At 35.9% G+C, this 25,569-nt stretch overlaps 1 protein-coding gene across 4 annotated transcripts in view; it reads left to right on the top strand.

Moving 5' to 3' along the window:
• EPHA5 (EPH receptor A5) overlaps nucleotides 1-25,569 on the top strand; it is a gene marked incomplete at its 5' end in the record, with an annotated part of 343,025 nt that overhangs the window by 66,073 nt on the left and 251,383 nt on the right. For all 4 annotated transcript variants that reach the window (XM_081110179.1, XM_081110180.1, XM_081110181.1 and 1 more), the window contains one exon: nucleotides 942-1,605. In XM_081110179.1, coding sequence (XP_080966305.1) covers nucleotides 942-1,605 — 664 coding nt within the window. The remainder of the gene's footprint in view (nucleotides 1-941; nucleotides 1,606-25,569) is intronic.

Consider the following 25,569-nt stretch of genomic DNA (forward strand, 5'->3'; position numbering starts at 1 on the left):
AAACAACTGCTTCTATATTGTTCAGACAGGGCATGATGCATTGAGATTCTCAAAATGGGAGTATTTTACTAGGAAAGAAATTGGCTTAGATCTCTTCTTTGACCAAATAATATTTGTGAAGCTGTATAAATTATACTTAATTTTTCTACATTCTGTATATACTTAGAACTCTTAAGGTCATGCATAAAATGATGCATTGGTAAAAAAAGAATTAATGCATTCCCAGGATATAAAGGCACATCAGTATTTGAGATGACAAGGCTCTGCATATTACTAATCTGTAATTTTACCTCTATATTATATGTCTCTAGGTTTATATTAGTGGAAAATTTATGAATAAACAGTTATCCAATTTGTAAAAAAGTCCAACACAGATTAGTTCAAAGAAATAAAGATACATTATTAACTGTAAACTAGTGACTTTTTTTCAAGTTTTATTACATTCATGTGTTATTTGTCACATGCCAGAATTACCTAAGTGTGATTTTACTTGTCACATTTTCCTTTCTTCTTTTCCTCATTTACTACTATTTTCTCATTAGTGTCTTTCAAATGATATTATTTCTTTTAACTCTAAGACTTTATGTACCTCTTAGTCTATATATTTTCTTCCAAATATAGATCTTTTTCTTTCACTGTTCCTTGCTGTTAACTGCATACACATTCAACTATCTTTTATTTTTACGCTGAAATACATGTTGTTTTTGTTTTCTGGGTAATATTATTCATATGTGTTCACTTATGAGTTACACTGGAGATCATAAATTACTATTTTAGTTAATTTTATAAAGGCAACAGTATTTTTCATCCTTGCTATATAGCTCCTCCTCTCAATACTATACATCAAGTATACAGAAATTTGCACATCTGCATTTTTTTGACTATTTTTTTCTGGTTATTGTCTAATTTTTAAACATGTTTTTCTATTTTATATTATACAGTGGGAAGAGATTGGTGAAGTTGATGAAAATTATGCCCCTATCCACACATACCAAGTATGCAAAGTTATGGAACAGAATCAGAATAACTGGCTTCTGACCAGTTGGATCTCTAACGAAGGTGCTTCCAGAATCTTCATAGAACTTAAGTTTACTCTGCGGGACTGCAACAGCCTTCCTGGAGGACTGGGGACCTGTAAGGAAACTTTCAACATGTACTACTTTGAGTCAGATGATGAGAATGGGAGAAATGTCAAGGAAAACCAATACATCAAAATCGATACCATTGCCGCTGATGAAAGCTTCACAGAACTTGATCTTGGGGACCGTGTCATGAAACTGAATACGGAGGTTAGAGATGTCGGACCTCTAAGCAAAACGGGATTTTATCTTGCTTTTCAAGACCTGGGTGCTTGCATCGCTCTGGTTTCTGTGCGTGTGTACTATAAGAAATGTCCTTCTGTGGTACGACACTTGGCTGTCTTCCCTGACACAATCACTGGAGCTGATTCTTCGCAGTTGCTGGAAGTATCGGGCTCTTGTGTCAACCATTCGGTGACAGAGGAACCACCCAAAATGCATTGCAGCGCTGAAGGGGAGTGGCTGGTGCCCATCGGGAAATGCATGTGCAAGGCAGGATATGAAGAGAAAAATGGCACCTGTGAAGGTAAGGACTTGCCTGTGCATCCTCAGGTGCTGTCTGCTTCAGGTGGATCATATATATGTATTTCCTCCAATGATTATGAGCAGGTGACCTTTTATTTTGCTAATTTATGGAGATTATTTCTTTTCAGTTTGATATTTCTCCTCTCGGAATTTTAAAATTGCTGGCAACGATGAAAGATTTAATGTTCTATTTTATTGGCTATACATAGTTAATACTCAGAAAGTGTCTTACATGCAGTGAAATATTTCATATTCATTTTGCTTTCAGAAGTTTCAGAAGTTTTATTTTTGAGCAACTTAAATCAAGGAATTATCTCTGTGTATATAACTTTATTTGTATGATTATCATCTGCTACTCTACTGTTATTTCCTCTCCATGAAGAGGAAGTGATAACTTTACTTCTTTATATAATTCAAATGCAAATCTTAGATGAGACTTGTTTGGGCATACTTTTAAAAATTCTTCAGTAATAAGTTCAGCCATATGAACTCCATAGGGAAATCTCTGTAAATGGCAGGGCTTAGTTTACTGTGTTGTTTACATATAATTGCTATTGCATGTTTGTGTTTAAACATTTACAGGTCATTTTTAGATGCATAGGAAGTAGAGCCAAGAAAACAACTGCTTGGAGGTAGAGCTAATACAAAAAGGTTATTTCAAAGCAATTTGCACTTGGAGATTCTTTTTTTAAATTTTATTTTAAATCGAAACTTGATCATACATGCTTCCCCCTCTTCATTTGAAAATACTCTCATTGTGCCCACAATGTAGTGAGCTGCCCTTTTAAATTTGGATTTTTATCAATAGCTTTTTGGAAGAGGTTAGTACTTTATGTGAAAGTGAAGAACAGCTTAGAAGAAAGATTTTTTTTTTTCTTAAAAACATCATTCATCCTTATGAACCTGCACTTGCTTTCATCATGATATGCATGTACTAAGTAGGTAATGAGAGTTAATGTGTATTAAGGAGAAAACAAAATATTGAGAAGTCGCCCTAGCCTTGTTCCACTTGGTAGCTTCAGGTTCATTTTTTTTGTGTGTGTGCTAAATCCAATATATAACGTGAATCAGGCTTGTTCAAGTTTGTTCAGGCCTAAATGTAGATTGATTATAAATCCAGGGAAACAAAACTAGGGAACTTACCTATAAATCATAGTGATGCTGCTTAATTATTTCTCTCTAGAAATATATTGCACCATTTTTAAATTTCCTTTTTCAGCATCAGCTCATATGTATTGTGTCTCCTGTATTTAAGTGTGTGGTTGTTGTTTTGTCATGTAATCTACAATTATAGACACACACACACACGCATGCACACATATAAACACAAAGTTTTATTAAATCAAAATTATGTTTCTGAATGCTTTTAAGATTGTCATGGAAATGAGTTATTTTTTATTCAGGATTGGATTTAAAGGAAAGTTCTAACTAACTTTACCTTAACTTTTTTTTAGCAGCCTCCTCAGTGTAAGGTGAGGATATATGTAATTGTGGAAACAAATATAAGCCATTGAATATATTTAATTCCTTTCTCTAAAATATTTACAATACTTTCTCTAAAATATTTATAATATAATCTTATTATTTCTAAAAAAGTGTTTGCTAGTATTATAAAGCAACATGCTCTATTTGATTAGTTGTTTATGTAATTTTGAAGAATATGTGGTCAATTTAGTTCAGAGCACAGTGACCTTTATCTTCCTTCAGATTGTATAAAAGACATCTGTATTTTTAGAGGGTACATTTTTATTACTGCTGGGATTAAAATAATACCTTTATGATGAAAATATATTGGGGGAGTAGTGTCCTGATGGCATGTGTCTCAGTGCAGGCATTAGATGCATGCTTTTCTCTTCTCACACTCTTCCCTTAATAATTGAAAAGAGACTTAATTGAGATACAATGGGTAAGCAGTAGAGTCTACACCTAGAAAAGGTCACTGAAATGGACTCTGTCTCAGTGTGTTCATTACTCCACCCTGGTAGTAGGGACAAAGCTGTGGGCTCATGAAGGCTATTGTATAGAATGTAATGAGTCTATATGGATAGTGCCTCTTGGTGTTTTCCAAAGTACAAATAATATTTGGCCACATTATGAAGAAGTCCAAATATTTATTCTATAAATAACATCTCACTGAATGAATGAATAAGTGTTGAAGGTTTGCTTTAGAGAATTAAGGCATCACAGCTATTCCCTATATCTATACTAGTGGTCCAGTGCATGAAATTCGTGCACATTAAAAGGGGATTAATTAGAGGAAATATTTTAATATTGCTATTTTCCCTTTCTCTATAGTAGAAGTGTCAGAGATGAAAGAAAATTAATAAAATGTATATGAAAATCTTCCTCTCGTCAGAGTCTGGGGTGTGTCGCGGGACCCAGAGTCAAGTCCCTGCCCATCCGTGGCACCGCAAAATCGTGTGAGACACAGACTGAGCCGGCCCCACCCTCACTGGGCTAGATCCAGACCTGGCTGGCCCTTCCCTTGTCAAGTCCCCTGGGAGGGGTGCACAGCTTCAGGTCCCTTGTCAAGCCCCACCAGGTGGGTGGTGCGGCCTGAGGTCCCCTGTCAAGCCCCACTGAGCAGGGAGGCCCAGCCTCAGGATCCCTGCCTCGGCCCAGTGCCACACAGCCTCAGGTCCCTGCTGATTGCTTGTTAAGCCTCATTACGGGAATTTGGCCTCCGCTTAGGGTGCAGCCATCTTGTGTTATGGAAACCCTGCCTCCGCGCTGTGGACACAGCCAGCCATCTTTGTGATGGTGTAATGGTCAATTTGCATATTCCCTCTTTATTAGATAGGCTACACATGCAAGTAAATGTATGTGCATAGTGTCTTATAAAATTCCACCATATAGCTAAACCAGATTTTTTCAACCTTTTTCATCTCATGTCATACATAAACTAATTACTAAAGTTCTGTAGCACACATGCACGCACACACACACAGACACACACATATATTTGCCAATCTAACAAAAAATGGATATACTTTTGGTTCATTCACATCAGATGGCTATTGTTGTGTTAGCTGTCAGTTTTCATTTGAAAATTTAAGGGATAAAAAGCCAGTGCCCCTGACTAAGTAGTCAGGTATTGCATGTTTTAAACATTCTTGTGCATTTCAGTTCTCAATCACTGCTCTAACCCATTCTATGACCTTATCCTGCTATCCCCAAACTTTTAAGTGAAGATCTAAGTGTTTTAGAAATATATTTGACAGGCCAGAATTCTAAGAATCATTCTTAACATCTCCTTTCTACCCACTACCCAATTCTAATCTATCACAAAATAGTTATAGAAATGGCAACCAGACTTATCTTGTAAAATCATTTATATCTCTCTGTTTTCTTTCCCTCCAATCTATAAACATATCTGGTTAGAACTTTATTATTAAATTTAATGAATGACTTTGTATATGGTTTTGATTTTAGCCATGTGAATGCAAATCTGGTTGTTTCACATACCTGTCCTCAGGCCCCACCTAACCCCAACACCTACACTTGAAATAGTTCCGTAGTTTTCTTTAAGACAAAGTTTTTACAGTAGTTTAAGATCCTGCATGGTTTTGACCCTATTATCTCTCTGGACACATCTTAAACTATGCTTTCTCCCATCAACTATGTACTAGCCACATTGCCTTCCTTCCAATTTCTCAAAGGCAATTTGCTCATTTTCACTAATTCTTCTGTGATTTTGTTACCTTTCCTTAAACATTTTTTTTTTTTACCTCCTTAATGCTGGGTTAACTCATACTAATCCTTCAGCTCTGTGGTCCAACTCCTCTTCCTCAGGGAGGCTGTCTCTGACCCTTCAACTCTAAGTCAGGCCTCTTATTTACTCATACAATTATTCCTTCAAAGAACCTCTCAGAGTTATAATTTTGCACCTATTTGTGAACTTATTATTTGATTAATGATTCTCCCCACCCCCATCAGACTACATCTTCCTCAATGACAGAGGTGATGTTATTTAAGGAATGAGAAAGAAATCAAAAGGCAAGTGGTAGGGACAACAAATTCAAAGTGAGGAAATAGAATGTGCAAAGGCATGAAAGAATACTGTGATTTAAAATTATTGATTTATTTATCTTTGTATTTATCAGTTGAAAATATCCTTGTTTACAAAATTGATGTATTTTAAATTCATCCTTTCTTAGTCCTAAGATTTTCAGGCCAGATTTTCAAGTTATAGGTATTAAATCATATGTGATTGGCCTGTGATATATTAACTATTATAGAGTCCATCTTAGGAATTTTTGTAGAACTCAAAACATCATATACTGAAATATGTTGATAATGTAGCCTTATTATACATTTATATTTAATAACTCAGTTTCTTTTTTATAATGTAAGATTAAAATCAAACAGTTATCTGTATGGACTATGAAAATATTCAGGTTAGAATTTAGCTGAGAACTCAACTTGTTGAACTGCAGAATCCCAATTTTTTTGTTGTTTTGTCTTTTTTGTTGTCACTAGGTTTTCAAAGTCCTCAATAAGACAAAGGCAATGTGAGTATTAGAGCATAGATTTTGGTTTGCTAAATAAATTTTTGCCCTTAGATTACTTGATACCATAACATAGGTCTTTTTAAAATTTTTCACATGGAATAAGTAATGAAAAACTATTTTTATTTATATAAATGTGAAACTAGATATTCAGATGGGTAAAGGAGCATACTTTGGTGTTACAGTTGTTATAATACATAGAATTCCCCAAATGTCTTTGAGTTTATTTTTGCATCTTATAGTAATAGGAAGATAAATGCATTTGGAAAATGGTTAATTATTACATCAAATAGGAAGGTTTTGGGTATATCTCAACAATCATATTTTGCTATAGTTCTGTATTATTTTGCCCCTTAGATAAAATGTTCAATATTCTAGAATGGAGATAATGTACCTTGGTCACAGTGAGGGTAGAAAAGTGGGATATCTTCTTAGTTTTACCTCTTCTGGGATTTAATTAAAGATATAATAAGAAGCTGAATAAATCTATTCTAATGATTTTCATATGTTAATTTTTACCAAGTTTATACTAGGAGGTGATCTGGTAGTTGCTATCAGATCAGGATCATGTGACCTGATATATGTGCAGGGCATGATGGAGTTGACCCAAAGGCTTTTAGAGACTAGACCTTCAGGATTGAGACTACTGGGTAGCTCACTGACACATGGCTTAAACTCAGAGGACAGCTAAAAAGGACTTCTGGAGTCTTAGCCCATTTAGCAAGTCAGTGCTCTATCATCTTCGTACCCACCCACTTAATTCCCTTTAAGAGAAATTGATTACATTTTCCCTAATAATCTGGCTTTAATGAGGTAACAAAATACTCTGGTTTCTATTGTATTAACTTAAAATAATATATAGAGTTCATTTATTTTTCTAAGGCTTACTTTTATGCCTGAATTTTCTATAATAAATTGCTTTTAAGTATACAAATTTATTTCTTTGAAATATTCTTTATTATCAGAAACTAATAATGTATTAAATCCATTTATACAAGTATGTTTTCCTACTTGTGATTTATTATTATTTCTGATGAAATCCATGCTATTCTTTCCCCTTAAGAGTCATATGGAAATTTTTTTGAGTACAAAATGGTTAGCAAAAACCCATTTTGGAAGTTTCTGCTTTTTATTGAAGTGAATGTGTTTGAAAGAAGCAATTGAGTTCACATGAATCAAATGTTGCCTGCTGACTTCTCTTGTGATTATGTTGCTGACTTACTCAGATGCAAGGCAAGACCACTAATCTTCATCAGTTGCTAGTGGAATGAAGTAGTAATTTGAAATTACCCCTAGATAATTATAGTTTCATTTATATCAAATGGAGAAAGAGATTTAGATTGTGGGTCACTGCCAAAACCAGTCAAAGTGAAGAAGGTATATAATGCATGCTAAAATGCAGGGTAAGAGGGGTTATACACTGCGGGCTGTGGAGAAAAAGCACTTATTAATTGTCCAACTGAGAAATGATTGCACAGCAAGGAAAATGTAGTGAAAATACTAAGCTGAAGAAAGAGCTTTGATTCAGAAACAGTGCAGATACTGCAGGGAGTAATATGTCGATCATTCATACTTCTGGTGCATATTTATGTTTGAAATAAAATTGGCTGGAAACAGTGTATTAGATGTTCCTGTAATTATGCATTGGAGAGCCTAGTTATTTTTAATTAGGCACATTACCAAAAAAAATCAAAGAGGTTGAAATTCTGGTTCTATTTGCTATGCTCTGTTATGCAACAAAAAGAAACTAATTTTAATTTCTTAATTTTGGCAAAAGATAGTAATTATGAAGTACAGAGTATCAGTGATGCATGAGTGTGTGTGTGTGTGTGTCCTGCTGCTGTGTGTACCACCACCATCAGGACAATTAAGTTGCTAAGTCATTTCATCCATTTGTAGGTATTACACATCATAATAATAACCATAATAATGATAATAATAATATATTATTATTATTTAAATATATATAAAGTCCTTTTCTGGTATTACACATAATAATAATAATAATTATTTATATATATATATATATATATATATATATATATATATATATATATATATAATTTAAATATATATATTTAAAGTCCTTCCTTGAATAGTTGTGGATCAGATCTATTAAAGTTTTAGAACATACTTTGCATTTGTTTTTATTTCTTTTTAATTAAGGTTTCTCAATACTGACACTATTAACACTTTGGGCTGGATAGCTTTTTTGTTGACGGAGGGGATAGTACTGTTTATTATAGGATTTTTAGCAGCTTCTCTGGCCTCTAATTCCCTTTTAGAGGAATACTCCACTCCCCATTTTGGTAGTCAAAAAATGCCTCCATATATTGCCAAGTGTCCTCTGGGGACAAAATCACTCCCAGTTGAGAACCACTAACCAAAATATATTCCCTCTGGTATGCATGCATATAAGCATAAACCATGGACACTGGCAGTAGGGGCATGAGGTCATGTACTGGGGTCTGGGAACAGCTGAGGAGAGGTCAGTGGGGGGAGAGGAGACATAATACTTTAAACAATAAAGAACTAAAAAAAAGAAAAATACATACTCCCTCTGCCCATGTGAGTAGATGTGCTGATAAAACTAAGTATGTATGCAGACAGGTTACCTTTGCAAAGTGAATATTTTTCTTATAATTCTGCCAAAGAAAGGAGGTGAACATTTTGAAATGTGACCAATTTAATTTGGATACAGTGGGAAAGACACTGCTTGTGGGAGGCAGCATGCTCTAGTGGCTTAAGCATATAGGTTCTGAGCCAGCATTCTTGGATTCAAATACTGCCTTTGTAACTTAGGATATCTATATCCCCACAAGTTATTGAATCTCTCTATTCCTTACTTTCCTCATCTCTACCTTATAGCAGTTCTATAACACATGTGAAAATCACTTAGAATAGTGCCTAGCACACTGTACTTATTCAATAAACATTAGCTATTCCTTAAGCTCTTATTAAAAATAAAATCTATTTATACGAATATGTATCTGTTTATTATAAAATAAAGGAGAGCTTCTGGTTAGAAAACTCTAGTTTTCTTAAATTAGACAGTATATTCTTTTTTAAAAATACATTTTTATTGATTTCAGAGAGGAAGGGAGAGGGAGAGAGAGATAGAAACATCAATGATGAGAGAGAATCATTGATCGGCTGCCTTCTGCAAGTCCCATACTGGGCATCGAACCTACAACCTAGGCATGTGCCCTGATCAGGAATCAAACCTATGATCTCTGGTTCATAGATGGATGTTCAACCACTGAGCCATGGCGGTTGGGCGATAGTATATTCTTGAGCAGTATTGTTTATTAAAGGATACACCTACATTTTTATTTATTGGGTGATCAAAACAATGTACATATATTAGAACCTTGCTTATAAAAATGATTTGCTCTGGTTTAAAAGTATCACTCATTCTTTTAAGTTACTATTGCACTGTGCATTTATGCAATTCCTGTATCCTAAGAATGGAGACATAGGCATATAGACATATGTATAGACTCACAGTGACAGCTACAGTTTATGAAAGTGGCTAATGGCAATGTGAGGGTACAGGTTTAGGTAGAGTGGTCATAGACAAGGGAAAAAAACATGTAAAAAACATGTTGGAGAATGGCTTAACACATAGAGGGAACTCAGTGCAGGGATCTATCATATCACATTAATCAATTGTGTGTACATCTCTTATTTCTAAAATCATATTATATTTTTAAATGTATTCGAATATTAAAATCTAAGTAATAAAAGAGCTGCTAACTCCTGAAACTACTTGCAACAAGGGATTGCATATATATATATATATATATATATATATATATATATATATATTACATATATTATATTATATTAAGAATAGAGAATTTTTAATAATATCTGGGGTCAAATGGGTCAAATACATGCATAGGAAACCTGAAACAGTTTAGTTCATTTATAAGTAGTATTGGATACTACTTATAAATTATTATGCCCTTGAAAATGAAAACCTTTTGTTTTTTAAGAACCTGATATTTTACTGATCCAACAATGATTAGCAACTTGTAAATTTCTGGCTTTGTATGCATAGTAGAAAAAGGGAGACTTTGTCATGAAAGAAAGGGAATCAAAGAATCAAACACTCTGTAATTCCTCCTGGATGCACATTTAAACTCCTACTTTCTCACTTATTAAAGAAAGAATACTAGTCAAAGTTTTGAGTCATATATATATATATATATATATATATATATATATACATACATATATATATATATATATATATATATATATATATATATATAGAGAGAGAGAGAGAGAGAGAGAGAATAAATGTAACAGATAAATGCTATACTTCATATTCACAGTAATAGTAATGACTACTTTGTAAATTTTACTTTGGTATAGGATTTTATGATGGCACAGTCCATGTTCACACTATACAAATTAATTTAACGTTAATGGAATTGAGCTTCATCATGATCCTATGGATGGAGAATTCATAATTATATTTATGTTCAAGTGGATTATACTGACCAAAACACCTCTTGATAACAAACATTTACTAAAATGATATGTACTGGACAGGTTCCTTTTATTATTGTAAATTAATATAAAATGATAACTATCAGAAAAATGTTTAATGATAAAGATCTTGCAAAGGCCATATCTTTATTGGTTTATTCAGAACTGATTTAAAATCTATGGCATTTAAATTGCTAGGAAACCAACACATAGTCCAAATTATACTTTGCTTTTTTTCTCATTATTCACATAGCATCAAAAGGGCTTTCACAAAGTCTTATGACATAAATCAACATAGCTCTCATGAGAAAAGTGTGTATCAAAAAGTTTAATGTTGAGAACTCACTGTGATTTAGCAAACATCTCCGTGTCCGTTCTCAGGCTCTTAAGAGGAAAAAGCTCAAAAAATGATTGCAAATGATAACAAGTGAGGTAGCCAACACTTGCATAAAATTATTAAGTATACTTAAAACCTTAAAATAGATCTGTGAAATCACCAAGAGATTTTTGTGTGCTATAAATTAAGGACATTGAGCTTTAAGGTGATGCAGCCCTCAGTTCAAATGTCACTCTTCTATTTGGTAGATGTATTTCTGTTGCCAAATACAAAACTAGATTGAGCCTAACTTTCCTCCTATGTGAAATATGAAATGGCACAATGTGCACCAGTCCATGGGCACATGCACATTTAGTCAGTCTCCTTCAGGAGTGGGATAGGGACCAGTAGCATCAGCATGACCTGGTTATTGTCTAGAAATGAAGAAACTCAGGCCCCACCCCAGAAAAACTGAATCCAAATCTACATTGTAGCAAGATCCTCTTTTATTTATGTACATTCAAGTTTGAGAAGCACTGATATATGGGATTCTTGTAGTGAATGCTCTTTTCTTTGTTATATTGTAGTTTAGGAAACTGAGGCATAGATAAATTAGGTCCATCTATATATACAAAAGCCTAAGCTACCATTACAATGGAATGACCAGAATGACCAGTTGTTATGATGTGCACTGACCACCAGAGGGCAGATGGTCAATGCAGGAGCTGTGCCCAGCCCACAGGCCCCGATCGCCAATGGAGCCTGACAGCCAACCTCCTGGTCTCTCCTCCTGGCCGGCAGGCCCCTCAGCTGGGATGGGGAACAGGGGGTGGGTGGCAGCAGACGTGGCCCCTTTCCCAGGGGGACCGAGGGCCGGCCCCCTCCTCGGGGCTAGGGACCAGCCTCCTGGGTCCCTCCCTCTGTCCTTCCCCCAGCTGGCAGGTCCCGATCACCTGATTGGGGCCATGCCCCAGGCTGGGCTGAGAACTGGGGGTGGGTGGTGGTGGACCTGGGCGGCAAGGGAACCTGATAGTCCCTGATCACAGGCCAGGCCTTGGGACCCCACCCATGCACAATTTCGTGCACTGGGCCTCTAGTATAACTATATAAGGGCAAATAACAGAAATATGTTTATCTTAATTCTTTTGAGTATATGTCAAAACAGTGCACTATCCATGTTGTGTCAAAACTATTTTGCGTTAATTATGTATTTATCTCTCCCTCCAGATGTATCTTGATACATTTTTAAACTATACATTATAATCATATAATTTTTGACAATATGGTATCTAATTATATATATATATATATATATATATATATATATATATATATATATATATATTTTGCTATTTTCATCTTGATTTAGGAATCACATATTTATTGTCAATTATTTGTGCTATTATCATAAATAGACAATATTGGCAAACTAGGGGGAAAATCAAACCACAGCTTGGTAGCGAAAAAAAATTCAAATGGCACCCATGTTCTAATCATTCCTATTTAAGAATGACCTGTTCATTTGTGAGATGCTTGCTTTTTTTATTGCCTTAGGGGATTTCCTCACATGATTTATCATTTTTTTCTACTGAGGAAGTATTTGGGGAACCACTTTTATCTAATTCTGCTGATCTCAACATTTACAGTGTAGTGCAATAATTTTACACCATATTGTTGCTGTATGCACCTATAAGGAATTTTGATTCCATTGTGTGGTGCTAGCTGGGGCATCAATATTTTCTTCTTTAAACTCCTCAGGTGATTGTAATGTAAGGCTTGGTGGTTGTTGGTGCTAGTGTAAATTTACACCCTCAAAGCTCACCCAGAGAAGGCCATGGATTTTTATTCTTGAAGGTTGTGATTTCTTACTTCCCTTCAAGAGGTCTCTTGGTTTGACTGTCTTGTGCCCAAGGGCACAATGTTTTACCCAGTGCCCCCTTGAGGGGGCAGCCAACATTTTAAGGTTTCTTAGAGCCATATTTCTATGACAATGAATGTTAAATGATTTGTGCTCCACCTGTATAGGTTTGTTAGTGCAGCTTCTCTATGGATAAGCCTTGAAATGTCAACCCCTTTTGAGGTTTACACAAAACACTCAGTGGCTTAGCTTGATTGTAGGTATCAATCTAATTGATTTATTTATATACCCACTTTATTCTACCTAAAGGATAAAAATGTAAGTATGTTGTTTACCTAAACTGCATAATTTATTGCCTTTAAATTTCACTTATACATTAGTTCAGAAGGACATGTCAATTATTACACTAGTAAAGCAAGAAAGAATGGTGCCACTACTCCTGACATAGTTCTTTCTAGAAAGTATATCACTCATTAACGGTAACAATAAAAAATATAAATTCTGCTCTGTCCATGATCTCATAACTGGTTTTCATTCTATGACAATGCTTTTGTATGCTATTATTTCTGGCCATGGATGTGGCTCTCATCTTGCAGCATTTGATTCTCTTTGGTGTTTAAATGCTTTATCTGCATTTAATGCTGACCAGTAGGGATTCAACTGTAAGAACTAAAATGGTTTGTTGGTATGCTTTTATCCTTTTCTGAGCTTGAAGATATCCTGCTCATTTGACTGCTGTTAAGGTGCAGTTAAAAAAAAAAAAGAATGGAAAGAAAGAAGAGCCACAATTTGGGGAAAGTAACAATTAGAGCAAATGATAATTTGACTGATGGATAACTCCATTTCTTTGATGGAATTGTTAGCGGGAACCAGACTTAGAGAATGAACGCTCCCAAGTCCCTGCTGTGTGATTGTGAAGGAGAATAATAATACACTACTCCATATGCATAAGGGCTTTTCCTCTATGAATTCAAAGTGCTTTGAAAGGGGCCCGTTAGGACTTTATTTTAAAATAAAGAATGAGACTATCCAAATTTTATTTTCCATTTTATGGATTGGAAAGTGATGCAATGTGATTTCGCCAAGGTTTCCCAGTGCTCCCAATCTTTCCTTTCCCACAGGGACTTGAGTTTTGCATCTTGCAATTAGAGAGCAACATAATTCCTTGCTCTTGTGAGTGACTTCCCGATCTTTACCTTGTCCCAGGATTTCCCAACGCTAAAAGCTTCTTTTTTTAGAACCAGACTGACCTGTATTATTTATTGATTTAAAAATCTCTGTAGAAGGTTTCGTGTGTCATCTGTTTTTGCTCTCTTGGTTCAAGCATGATTTAATATGTCAACACTTGTTTGCTTAACTGGGTTTGATTGTCTTCCATACGTTACTTAGAACTAGGCAGTTGCCTTTCAAGCATGTCGCTGCCCAGATAAATGAAATGTCACAACAGTGAGGACTCCTTGTCTTTTGACAGCCTTAGCTTTCTTTGACACACAGTCAGGGGTTGGAGTGAAGGGATGGCGAGGGCATTGAAATAGTAATAATAGAGTGGACTTAAGTGGGGTCTCTTCCCTTCAGGCCCACACAAACTGGGTGCCACAGATAATACACTCAAACTTCGGGGAACTTCACCATTCATTCAGGTGAAAATGAAGTTAACTCCAAAATAGGAAATTCCGCCCTCCCCCCTTACTATGGACAAGAGGAAAACATCTGTTAGCAGTTTCCTCAAAATAACACTCAGGGATAGCACTTTATTTTTATAGTTTGATTCCTTCCATGTTTTATTGCCAGGAGCTGAGATGCTATTGCTCTCAGTACATAATGTTAGAAACTAATCCACAGGAAAAAAATATTTTTTCCACTGTCTCCCACAATAAAAGGATTGCTTATGATTTCAAAACCTGGATCGGATTTTAAAGATTGGAGGCTCGTGAAAGTTAGTACTTGGCACAAAGAAAGTTCTCAGTACATGCTATTTAGCTTTAAAAGTTGAAAGCAATTCCAGTGGGTGATAACCCTAGACAAAATGACAAAGTGCTTGTATTTGTTTGTCTGTTTTTGTTTTTGGTACTAACATTTGTGGGTGTTGTGACCACCACCCCAGGGTTGTGACCTCCCCTCCTAGCACAGGCAGACCACTGGGAGGTGGGAGCCCTGCCTTCCAGTCCAGTCCCCACCAGGTCAGTTACTCACGTCAGGGCCTTTGAAGACTAAGGAGGTTTCTGAGTGTGGTGTGTATGAGCCTAAGTATGAAAAAGTTTAATCTCGATTTAAGAGGGAAGTAAACTAGACCAGCCAGGCAGGCTGCAAGTAATCAAGGGTATGTTACAGGAACGGGAAGACCATTAATAACAAACCTCGGTCAAGGACTGAAGAAAGAACTTAGTCATTCAGGAAGAAAGAGTTGGGTAAAATTTTGAGTTTTGGAAGAACCAGTTGAAGGTGAAATTCTCAATCAAGGGCAACCTGTGGGGTCAAGGAAAAGACTGGCCAAGGATCAGATCTCAGAACTTAAGTTATTTTTATCTGAACTTAGAAAAGAATGGAATTAAAACTGAGGAGAGGCCCTAATCGGTTTGGGTCAGTGGATAGAGCATCGGCTTGCGGACTGAAAGGTCCCAGGTTCAATTCCTGTCAAGGGCATGTACCTTGGTTGCAGGCACATCCTCAGTAGGAGGTGTGCAGGAGGCAGCTGATTGATGTTTCTCTCTCATCGATGTTTCAAACTCTCTATCCCTCTCCCTTCCTCTCTGTGAAAAATCAATAAAATATAAAAAAAAGAAATAAAATACTGAGGAGAGAAGACCTTATTTCTAGAAAATATAAAAGTGGGCCTAAGGGAATAGTCTGACTTTCAAGTGAGTATATAAATCAGTAATGTACTACAAGTAATAGGGATCCCAAGGAAAAAGGCCAAAGATTCTGAACACCAGAATTGTCCGGATGTCTTCGATGGGATGAGGAGACAAGAAGAATGGTAAAGACCTGTTTGTACCAGTACTGTTAAATGTTTTATTCACATTCTCTCTTTTAAGCTTGACAACATTTTATGAGCTGTAGTGTCTGGGACAACTTAAGCTCAGACAGGTTAATTTCATTATGATCAGTCAAACTAAAACTAGAAAGTTGCAAACTGACATTTCAACCAGATGTATTTGTTTCAAAGACTGTCTTTTCACTGTCTGATATGTTTTCCATTAAAATGTATTTAAGCTTCACTTAATTTTGTCACCTTGACTCACACTACTTGTGTGCTTTACCTAATATCTATGTGAGCTGCGCGCGCTGCAGCTGTCCCCAGGAGGACCTGGGAGCCACCAGTCATCCAGGGGAGGTTGTGTCTATATATTCAGCAAGACTGAATGCTTAAAGCAAAGGAGGAGCATGAAGAATGTGTTAGGATTCTGAAGCTCATACCCTGGACAGTAGAGCCCCTATAGGAAACTACACAAATCCAGAACCAAACTAGAAGTTATAACATGTTTTCTATGTAAATGTCCAAATAGGGGGGAAACCCTTTTGGCATAAACCCTGTATACATGTTTTGCTATAGGGAGAGATTGGGTTATTAGGTTAAGAACTCTCAATCCATCTTGTGCACATGTTACTTTGCCTTACTTGTCTGTGCCCATAAATAGTTTAGGAACACTTTTATTTATTTATTTTTTTGGCTTTTGGCTTTTGGAGTATTAAAGTGTCATTTTATGCATATTCTGTTTAGTTTGTTTTGTTGCTTTCATTTCATTTAGGGATGGGATATGGAAACAAAATAAAAATCCAAAACTTGATTGGGTAATGTGAGTAGGGAGATTTCTTAAGCATTCTGACTTGGAAGTTTCTCTATGCCTCATAAATGGGTCTAACCTCTAGAATTTCATCTCCACAATAAAAGAACTAAATGATTCTTCACTTCCCCACCAATTCTGATATTACACAGTTAGCAAGTACAAGGTTTTTAACTGGAGGAGACACCCATTTTGAAGTATTTTCATGTAATTCTTGGTCGTGGGAAGGTGAAAAGTAATGGGATACAAAATAAAATAAAAAATAATATAAAAGCAAAAAAAAAGATCGAACATGTTTTTCATAAAAAAAAATAGTGCAATTAAAATAATTGACACTTCTCTGTCGATTGATCTAAATTAGTCAGCCTGATAATAAAGGCAAATGTCATTAAGTTCTAATGGGTAAAATAGAATTGTTATAGGGAAAAAAATCTTTTAAGTTCATTTTCATCCATTATTAGACCCAGCTACATGCCAGGTACACAGAAAACAATTTAATTCTGAAAATAACTCTGCCAAATATCTACTGTTGTTTCTATTTTGTAATTGAGGCAATTGAGGCTGATGTAGATTGAATATAATTTCCAGGAACCCTGAGTTTTTAGTTAATGGCTTTAGTGCATATTAACTTTGAGGGGGGAACACACTAGCTACTTTAAAAAAGCACTAGATTTTAATTTTTAATTTGAAATATAGATGAAGCTTAATTATTAGAGTTATGGGGGGGGGGGGATTGCATAGCCAAAGGACAAACATGAAGAAAATTATTGTGCTGATGTGAAGAAAAATGACTGCTGCTTGTTTTTTAAAAAAAATCAAATCCAAACATCAATATTTGATAATAATTATAGAAAAAGTATAAAAATCTAAATGCATTTAAAGATATGTAGCAGTAATGCTAAAAGAATCACTATTGAAATAAGATTGAATAATTATCAAAACTTGAAGAATATGTGACTTGCTTTTAATATATGACCATTTTGGAGTATACAAGATGATCCTGTATAACAGTGGTTCTCAACCTTCTGGCCCTTTAAATACAATTCCGCATGTTGTGACCCAACCATAAAATTATTTTCATTGCTACTTCATAACTTTAATGTTGCTACTGTTATGAATTGTAATGTAAATATCTGATATTCAGGATGGTCTTAGGCAACACCTGTGAAAGGGTTGTTCTACCGCCAAAGGGGTCGCAACCCACAGGTTGAAAACCACTGCTATATAATAAAAGCCTAATATGCTAAGTGTCCAGTTGTCCATTCAACCAATCAAAGCACAATATGCTAATGATATGCTAAGGCTGCTAAACTGCTTACTATGACGTGCACTGACCATCAGGGGGCAGAGAGTCCACTGATCGACCAGTTGCTGTGACATGCACTGACCACCAGGGGGAAGATGCTCCAACCAGTAGGTTAGCTTGCTGCTGGGGTCCGGCTGATCAGGACTGAGCAAGATGGGCCAGATATGTCCTGGAGCCCTCCAAGGGTCCCACCCCAGTTGGCCAATCTCCCACATCCCTTCCCACCCTTGATGGTGCACTGGTGGGGTCCCATGGCCTGGTCTGTGCCCTCTCACAATCTGGGACCCCTAGGGGATGTTGGAGAGCCTGTTTCGGCCCAATGGCAGAATGACTGGTCGCTATGATACACACTGACCACCAGGGGCCAGATGCTCAATGCAGGAGCTTCCCCTGATGGTCAATGTACTTCCACAGGGGGAGCACCACTCAGCCAGAAGCCGGGCTCACAGCTGGTAAGCACAGCGGTGGTGGCGGGAGCCTCTCCTGTCTCCACGGCAGCACTAAGTATGTCAGACTGACGGCTTAGGCCTGCTCTCCTCTGGGAAGCGGGCCTAAGCCATTAGTCGGACATTCTGCGAGAGCTCCTGGACTATGAGAGGGTGCAGGCCGGGCTGGGGGACCATCCCCTGAGTGCAGAATTTCATGCACTGGGCCTCTAGTAGTATCATATAATCCAAACTAACATATATTGCAATCAAACACTTTTAATATTCATGAGCTTCCTCATTATTTATATAATGAAAGTAATACAGGAATAAAGATATATAGCACTGCAAACTCAAATTCCCCAAGAATACTTTCCGTCTTTCTCCTCCCTCCTCCCTTACCCATCCCTTGACTCCCTTCTTCTCTCTTTCCTCTTTTTTTGTGTTTGTGTAAGACACTATTTTCATTATTCCCAAGATTATAACTTTATATATTTTAGTGTAGTTCAAGAGAAAAACAAAATAAAACAAAACCAACCCTATTAGAGGTCTTTTTTTCAGCTTTAGAATTATAAATATTATATTTTATATAATAAGGCCAAAGAAGGAGGGGGCATATACATATACTTGAATGCTATAGAAAACGTGTTCCTTTTCTCGATTTTATCCAATCAATTTCTAACTCATAATATAGTTTTTAAAATGCTTATTAGAGCTTGTAGATGTACAACCATGATTACAACAAATGTTTCATGTTTTCTTTATGGAGGTCAGATACACAGTTCAATGTAATTACAGTGGGGCCTTGACTTACGAGTTTAATTTGTTCCATGACGGAGCTCGTAACTCAAATTACTCGTATGTCAAATCAACAGTGATCAAGTGAGACACGTGATGCTGGGCTGATGTTGTGGCGTTCACTGTGACGTTCGCTGCGCCAACTAGCAGTGGGATATCTGAAGCTGGCTCGTAACCCGAATTTTAGCTCGCAACTCAAAGCAAAAAATCAGCAGAGAGACGGCTCATATATCGAAAAACTCGTTAGTGGGTTCACTCGTAAGTCAAAGCCCCACTGTAATTACACTCTCTAATAATTCTTATATATCCCTCTTCTTTCTAAGGAAGTTTTACTTGATTTGTCTTTTTACTTGTATTCTGTCATTGCAGCTTCTCTACTACTAAAGTGAAGATAGCCTGTTTAAACTCAGCAAAGTACTGGCTACTTTTGCTTACTGTTAATTAAAACACATTTGTCACATTTTTTCCTCACTGAAGTGGTATTAGACCTTAAACACCTCAGAGGTCCAACTCCCAGACAAAATTTAAAACCAGGTTACATTTTTTTTTCTTTTGTCCAATTCTTAATTATTCTTTTCCATAGCCACTTTGTTCTTATATTAATTTGATTACTTCTACTTACAACCTTTCTCTTTTTTTATATTTTATTGATTTTTTTACAGAGAGGAAGGGAGAGGGATAGAAAGTTAGAAACATCAATGATAGAGAAACATCGATCAGATGCCTCCTGCACACCCCCCACTGGGGATATGCCTGCAACCAAGGTACATGCCCTTGACCAGAATTGAACCTGGGACCCTTTAGTCCCCAGGTCGACGCTCTATCCACTGAGCCAAACCAGTTAGGGCTACTTATAACCTTTCTTAATTTCCTTTTATATAAATTCATTCCCTTTATTTAAATAATTTTACTTTCGAGAGAACCTTAAGTTAATTCCTTAAGGGAAACCTATTTGAACTATTGCTATTTCTTATACCTCTTTCTTCCAAAATCAGAACACTTGGGACCACTAACTCAGAACCAAAGGACAGGAAAGAGTATTATTATAATACTAGTGCCTCAGTGCATGGATTCGTGCACATTGAAAGGAAATTAATTAGAATAAATATTTTAATATTGCTATACACGTTTTGCTAATGAAAAGAAAATAGGATTCTACCGAGTCTCCTATCTACCTACTCCAGGACTTCTGTGAGGATCAAATGAGATAAGGTGTGGGAAAACGCTTCACAAACATTTGGTTAAAGTATAAAATGTTTGCATGTGGCTATAAAGCAAGTTGGGTTCCTGGGCTGAGGAAACTCCAAGAAAGCTAGTTGCTAGGGAGAAGAAGCTTGGCGTTGCTATGTGACGTCATTACCTGGCACCCACAGCCACCATTTTTGGACCATGGGGTCTTGGCAGCATTGACTATGATTTGATGTGGTGTTGCTCCAGGGTGGTGGTGGGCCTGTGCCCCAGTTGGGGGAAGCCTAGTGTTGGTTTGTGGGTGCCAGGTCTGTGGTGTCATTTATTTTTAAATGGCCAGTGTGTGTCATGGCAGCTCCTGTATTGAGCCTCAGCCTCCTGGTGGTCAGTGCACATCATAGCTACTGGTCAGATGGACACTTAGCCTTTTATATTTATAGATTTAAAGATATAGACTGATCAACACATGTTTGTTAAATGTGTGTAGGAATGTTTCTGTATAATAAATCCTCCTTTTTGTTCTATCCTTAGAGATAATGATGACAAGGTTATTTATGATATTAAAGTAATAATGATAACATGTACAACACTTCGATGTGTCACACACTTTTTTAAGTATCTGCATGTTTAACTTTATACACAGACACACACACTATGAAACATGTTATTTTTAGGTTTTACAGAAAAACAAAGAGAGTTGTGTAACAAGTGTAAGAGTCAGTAAGTGGTGGAGTTGGATGAAAGCCTATGCCATTTATTTCAGCCTCTGTTCTGAACTTTGTAGCACTGGTAATGGAGGGACCAGCAGACTGTTTTATGAGCATTGTTTTACCCTCTTCCAATATTTTTCTTGATTTTTCCCCATCATGTGATACTATTTTTTTTTAAAAAAAAGTCATATATGTAGATGTAGGGGCAGAAAAATCTTTCCTTCTAGGTTCTTTTGCTGACCAAAAAACTGAATTGATGTAAGACAGATTAATAGGATAAAAATAAACAGAAGTTTAATAACATGTGCACCACCTGTATGCAAGGGAGAGAGCCATGGAAACTGAGTAACCCTCTGAAATGGCTGAAGCCATCACCTTAAGAACCATCTTCAGTTAAAGACAAAATTAGATGTTGGGAGTGGGGTGAGTCAGTTATGGGTGGTTACCAGGAAAAGCATTGTAAGCAAGGGTTAGGTTGTTGTGCATATTTAAGTCGCTGCCTTCTCCACTGATAAGAGTTGCTAGAGATTGAAAGTCATCCTTCTCTTTTATTCTATTTTATTTTTTAATTGTTTACACTATTATAGATGCCTTATCCCTCCCCCCCCACCCCATTTTCCCGCCTCCATCCCTGTACCTCCCTTCCCTCAAGGCAACACCAGGCTGTTGTCTGTGTCTATGGGCTATGCATATATATATATATATATGAGCTTTAGCAAATCCCTTCACTTTATTTCATCCAGTCTGCCCTCCCTCCTCCTCTCTCTTAATGGTACAGAGAGGGAGACACCCTTACAAATGGAGCTTTCCCTTATAAGCATCAATGTTTCTTACAAAAGGGTAACTTCCATCTAGTTTTCAGAGTTTCTCTCCTGTCTGTACTTGTGTGTGTGTGTGTGAGTGTGTGTGTGTATGTTTCTATGTATATATTTAATAATCAGTTTAAAATAACCAAAAGGCATATTTTGGTAAATTTTGTTCCCCTTTATAATAATGTATGAGTGATCAATAAATATTTAAATAGACTTGAAAGTAATATTGTCATAGGACATTTTGATTAAAAATCTCAAAAATATTTAGGCACTTGATACTTTTTTCTCATAAAGAGAACAATTCAAATACAAAGGATTTCCATAAAGAATGATATTTACATAGATGAAAACTCTTTCAAAAAATAAACACAAATTGTTATGAATTGTAATGAATATTGCCATTCAAAAATATATTAATATTAAAGTTAGTAGAAATCCCTTTTTACTAGATATTCTGTTTTTGTTCACATTCAATCCATGTTTTTTCTACTTCTTTTAAACATGCAAAAGAAAAGGCTCATGTATATAAGGTATGCTTTGTCACATTTAAGCATTTTTTGGCAGGGAAGCAGGAGAGCTGTGTCATGCCACCCAAAAATCTAAACAAGAGATATTTCTGTCACTAAGCTTTTATAAGAAATTTTTTAAAATAAGAATTTGAAATATTTTTATTTAAAAATACATTTAAATAACAGCTTAAAAAGTATAATGAAAACATTAAAGACTGACATTTCTAGTTGAAGATAATGTCAACAAAAATTCCCCAAAATAATATTAGAAAACAGGGATTTTATTCATGTAAACTTTGTTTGCAAGCCTGGGAGATATAGCTCCACCAAAACAAAGGGAAGAAGTCTTTCATAAAGAAAGTCCCCACTCAAGTTCTTCGTTTTATACAAATAACGTTTCCAACTTATGAGTTCTGATTGGTCCTAATAGCGCAGTTCTCATTGGTGTACAATTTGTGTATTTCTGATTGATTGGTGCAAGTCTCAGTCAATAGCTGAAAGACAAAACCGTAGTGGATGACTCAGACAGCTTAAGCAAGGGGGCATATGTGGGAAGCTAGGAGTTCAATCTGAGTTTCCTTTGTCAGAAAATGGCTGCTGAATTTTTATTATGTTGCAGTTTGGGCCTTCAGATGACCATGGGAGTCCATCTCAGCAAATAAGATGGTTATTTGTGGTTCATATCAAACGAATCTTCCTCCTTGGTGTCTACAATAATTAATCTCTTCTCAGGCATCATCATGATGGTTCATCCAATAGTAATTTAGGCACAAAAGAGAAAGCATTATGTTTTGAATAAATTGACAAGAGTGTATGTTTGAAGAAAATTTTCCCATTACAGATTTTAGTTATATCTTGTCCACTGAATTCATCTTATTATTTTCAGACAAAGAGGAAAATTATTATTACATTATTAGAAGGCTATAAACTATAGAGATTAACTGAGTCTACTTAGATTGATCATATACTGATATTTTAGCCAAGTTCATATGTATTATTATTTACAACTAGAGGCCCAGTGCACGAAATCCATACATGGGTAGAGTCCCTAGGCCTGGCCGGTGATCAGGGCCAATTGGGACCATCTAGCTGCCAGCTGGGGCCTTCCTTCTGGCTGCCTGTTGGGGCCTCCCTTCCCCAGCTGCCAGCTGCCGGCCAGGGCTTTCTTTTGTTCTGTGCCACCCCCTGGTGGTCAGTGCACGTCATAGTGAGCCATCAGTCTCTGGTCGAACTCCCATGGGGACAATTTGCATATTAAACTTTTATATATATAGATTAGTAGTACATATTTCCACATATACATGATTTATATATTTAATCTACCTTTTGAGAAATATAATTTCATGTTTTCATTATTTATGTGATAAATAATAACAAATATATTTTTCACATTTAATAACATCAACTTTTATATGTTCCGAAGGGTGATAACCATAAGTCATAGAGAAAAGTGCTGGACCACATTCAAACTGGTCTTATTGTCCTATAATATCTTCCTGGAGCAAGGTTAATTAGTAGAATAGGTGATATGCATTATTCATAACTGCAATCAGGCTTTTATTCTGCTGGGTCCTTATCAACGACAAATTGTTCTCATAACAAAATCTTGATAAACTATTGTCATATTTAATTTACTGAGTTATATTTGTGACATATACATTAATTCAGATACTTTAAATATTCTGAAGATGGCATTCCTATCTAGAAAAATCTATAATAATAAAAGGTAATATGCTAATTAGACCCAATGGCTGAATGACCTTCTGGACGACATTCCAGATGAAGCCGGGCTGCTAGGGCCGAAGTAGCTGCTGTAGCTGCTAAGGCTGAGCCCCTTGCTCAAATTTCATGCATCAGGCTCTAGTAGATAATATGATTAAAGACTAATGTCCTATTCTGTAGTAAGACATAAACTTTTTAGACCATCAACATAAATTATTTTTGCTGTTGTAGAGATGTTTTTTTACTGTTAATTCATTTTATCTGTGTCCTATTCAGAAAACTTTAATGATACCAGGTTTAGTGGCAATAGTTTCTCATTAAATACTGTTTTTTAAAATACTTGGTTTCATATATTTAAAAAATAATTGCCAATTTTCTCTCTCAGTGGAATATGAACTTAGTGACACCACAGACTTTGTACATCAGAAGCATGTAGCACACAACTGGCTGATACCTTAAACATATTTTTAAATAAACTTAATGAATGTGTGTATACATTTAGAAATAAGAACATATATGTATTAACTAACAGTTTAGTAGTTCTTATATTGTAGAATCAAAAACAAGGGAAGAACATCTTGTCTCAATTCTCGTTCCTATATTTTCCCTCCTCTTTCATAAGGAAGATGAAAATAGGTGGAAAAGTGGAGGTAATGACAAAGAAACATAGAAATGGCTATCTACTATCTAATTCAGTTGTAGAATCAAAACATAGTCATCTAGCATGAATCCCAGTCATCATCTTTGTTCATTCTATACCACTGCAAACTGAATTTTCAGTAAATATAAGTAAATTTGATAACTTTCTCCCTTTCTTCTTTTTTCCCCCCAGGAGACAGATCATTAAGATTACCCACAAGTAACACAACTGGAAGGCAGTTGCAAGAGAGGTCGGAATGCAATTTTAAACTTTCCTATGTCCCCAAGGAACTACACAATTTCCTTTCATAGGTATTCCTGTAACCCTTATTATCTAGACACCAGTTATCAGAACATTTCAACTGCAGCAAGGCACTTCAGTTTGCTTTTCAAACATTTGTTCATAAACATATTTTCTTTATTTCCCACAGGATATGAATAAAAACATCTTTAAGATTGTTTTCTTTCCCTTTCCCCCCCCCAGTCACTTCTGATATGCAAATAATAATAATAAGTCTTTACCTTCAAGAGGAAGAGAAAAATAAGAGAAAATATTTCATGAATAAGAAATACCCAATTTTGCTTCTCTAATGCATAGTTTTCCATCTAATTCAGTTTGAGTCTAAAATTTAAAATGAAAAGTTATTCAAAGTTAAATATACCCATTCTCACAACTTCACCTACGAATAGAATTATGGAATCCGGAAAATTAGTCATAAATGTTTGTTTCATAGAAATGTCTACATATATCTAAGTCATCATATTAACAATGTTGGTTTTGATCTATTAAATGATTCTTTTAGAAGACATTGAGAATTTCCTTTCACAAGCTGAAAAGAACTAGGGACCACTCAGGAGCCTCTTTTATAAAGCATTAGCCCCATTCATGAGG

The sequence above is a fragment of the Myotis nattereri genome (genome assembly GCF_964212035.1).
Source record: "Myotis nattereri genome assembly, chromosome: 1".
Lineage (NCBI taxonomy): Eukaryota > Metazoa > Chordata > Mammalia > Chiroptera > Vespertilionidae > Myotis > Myotis nattereri.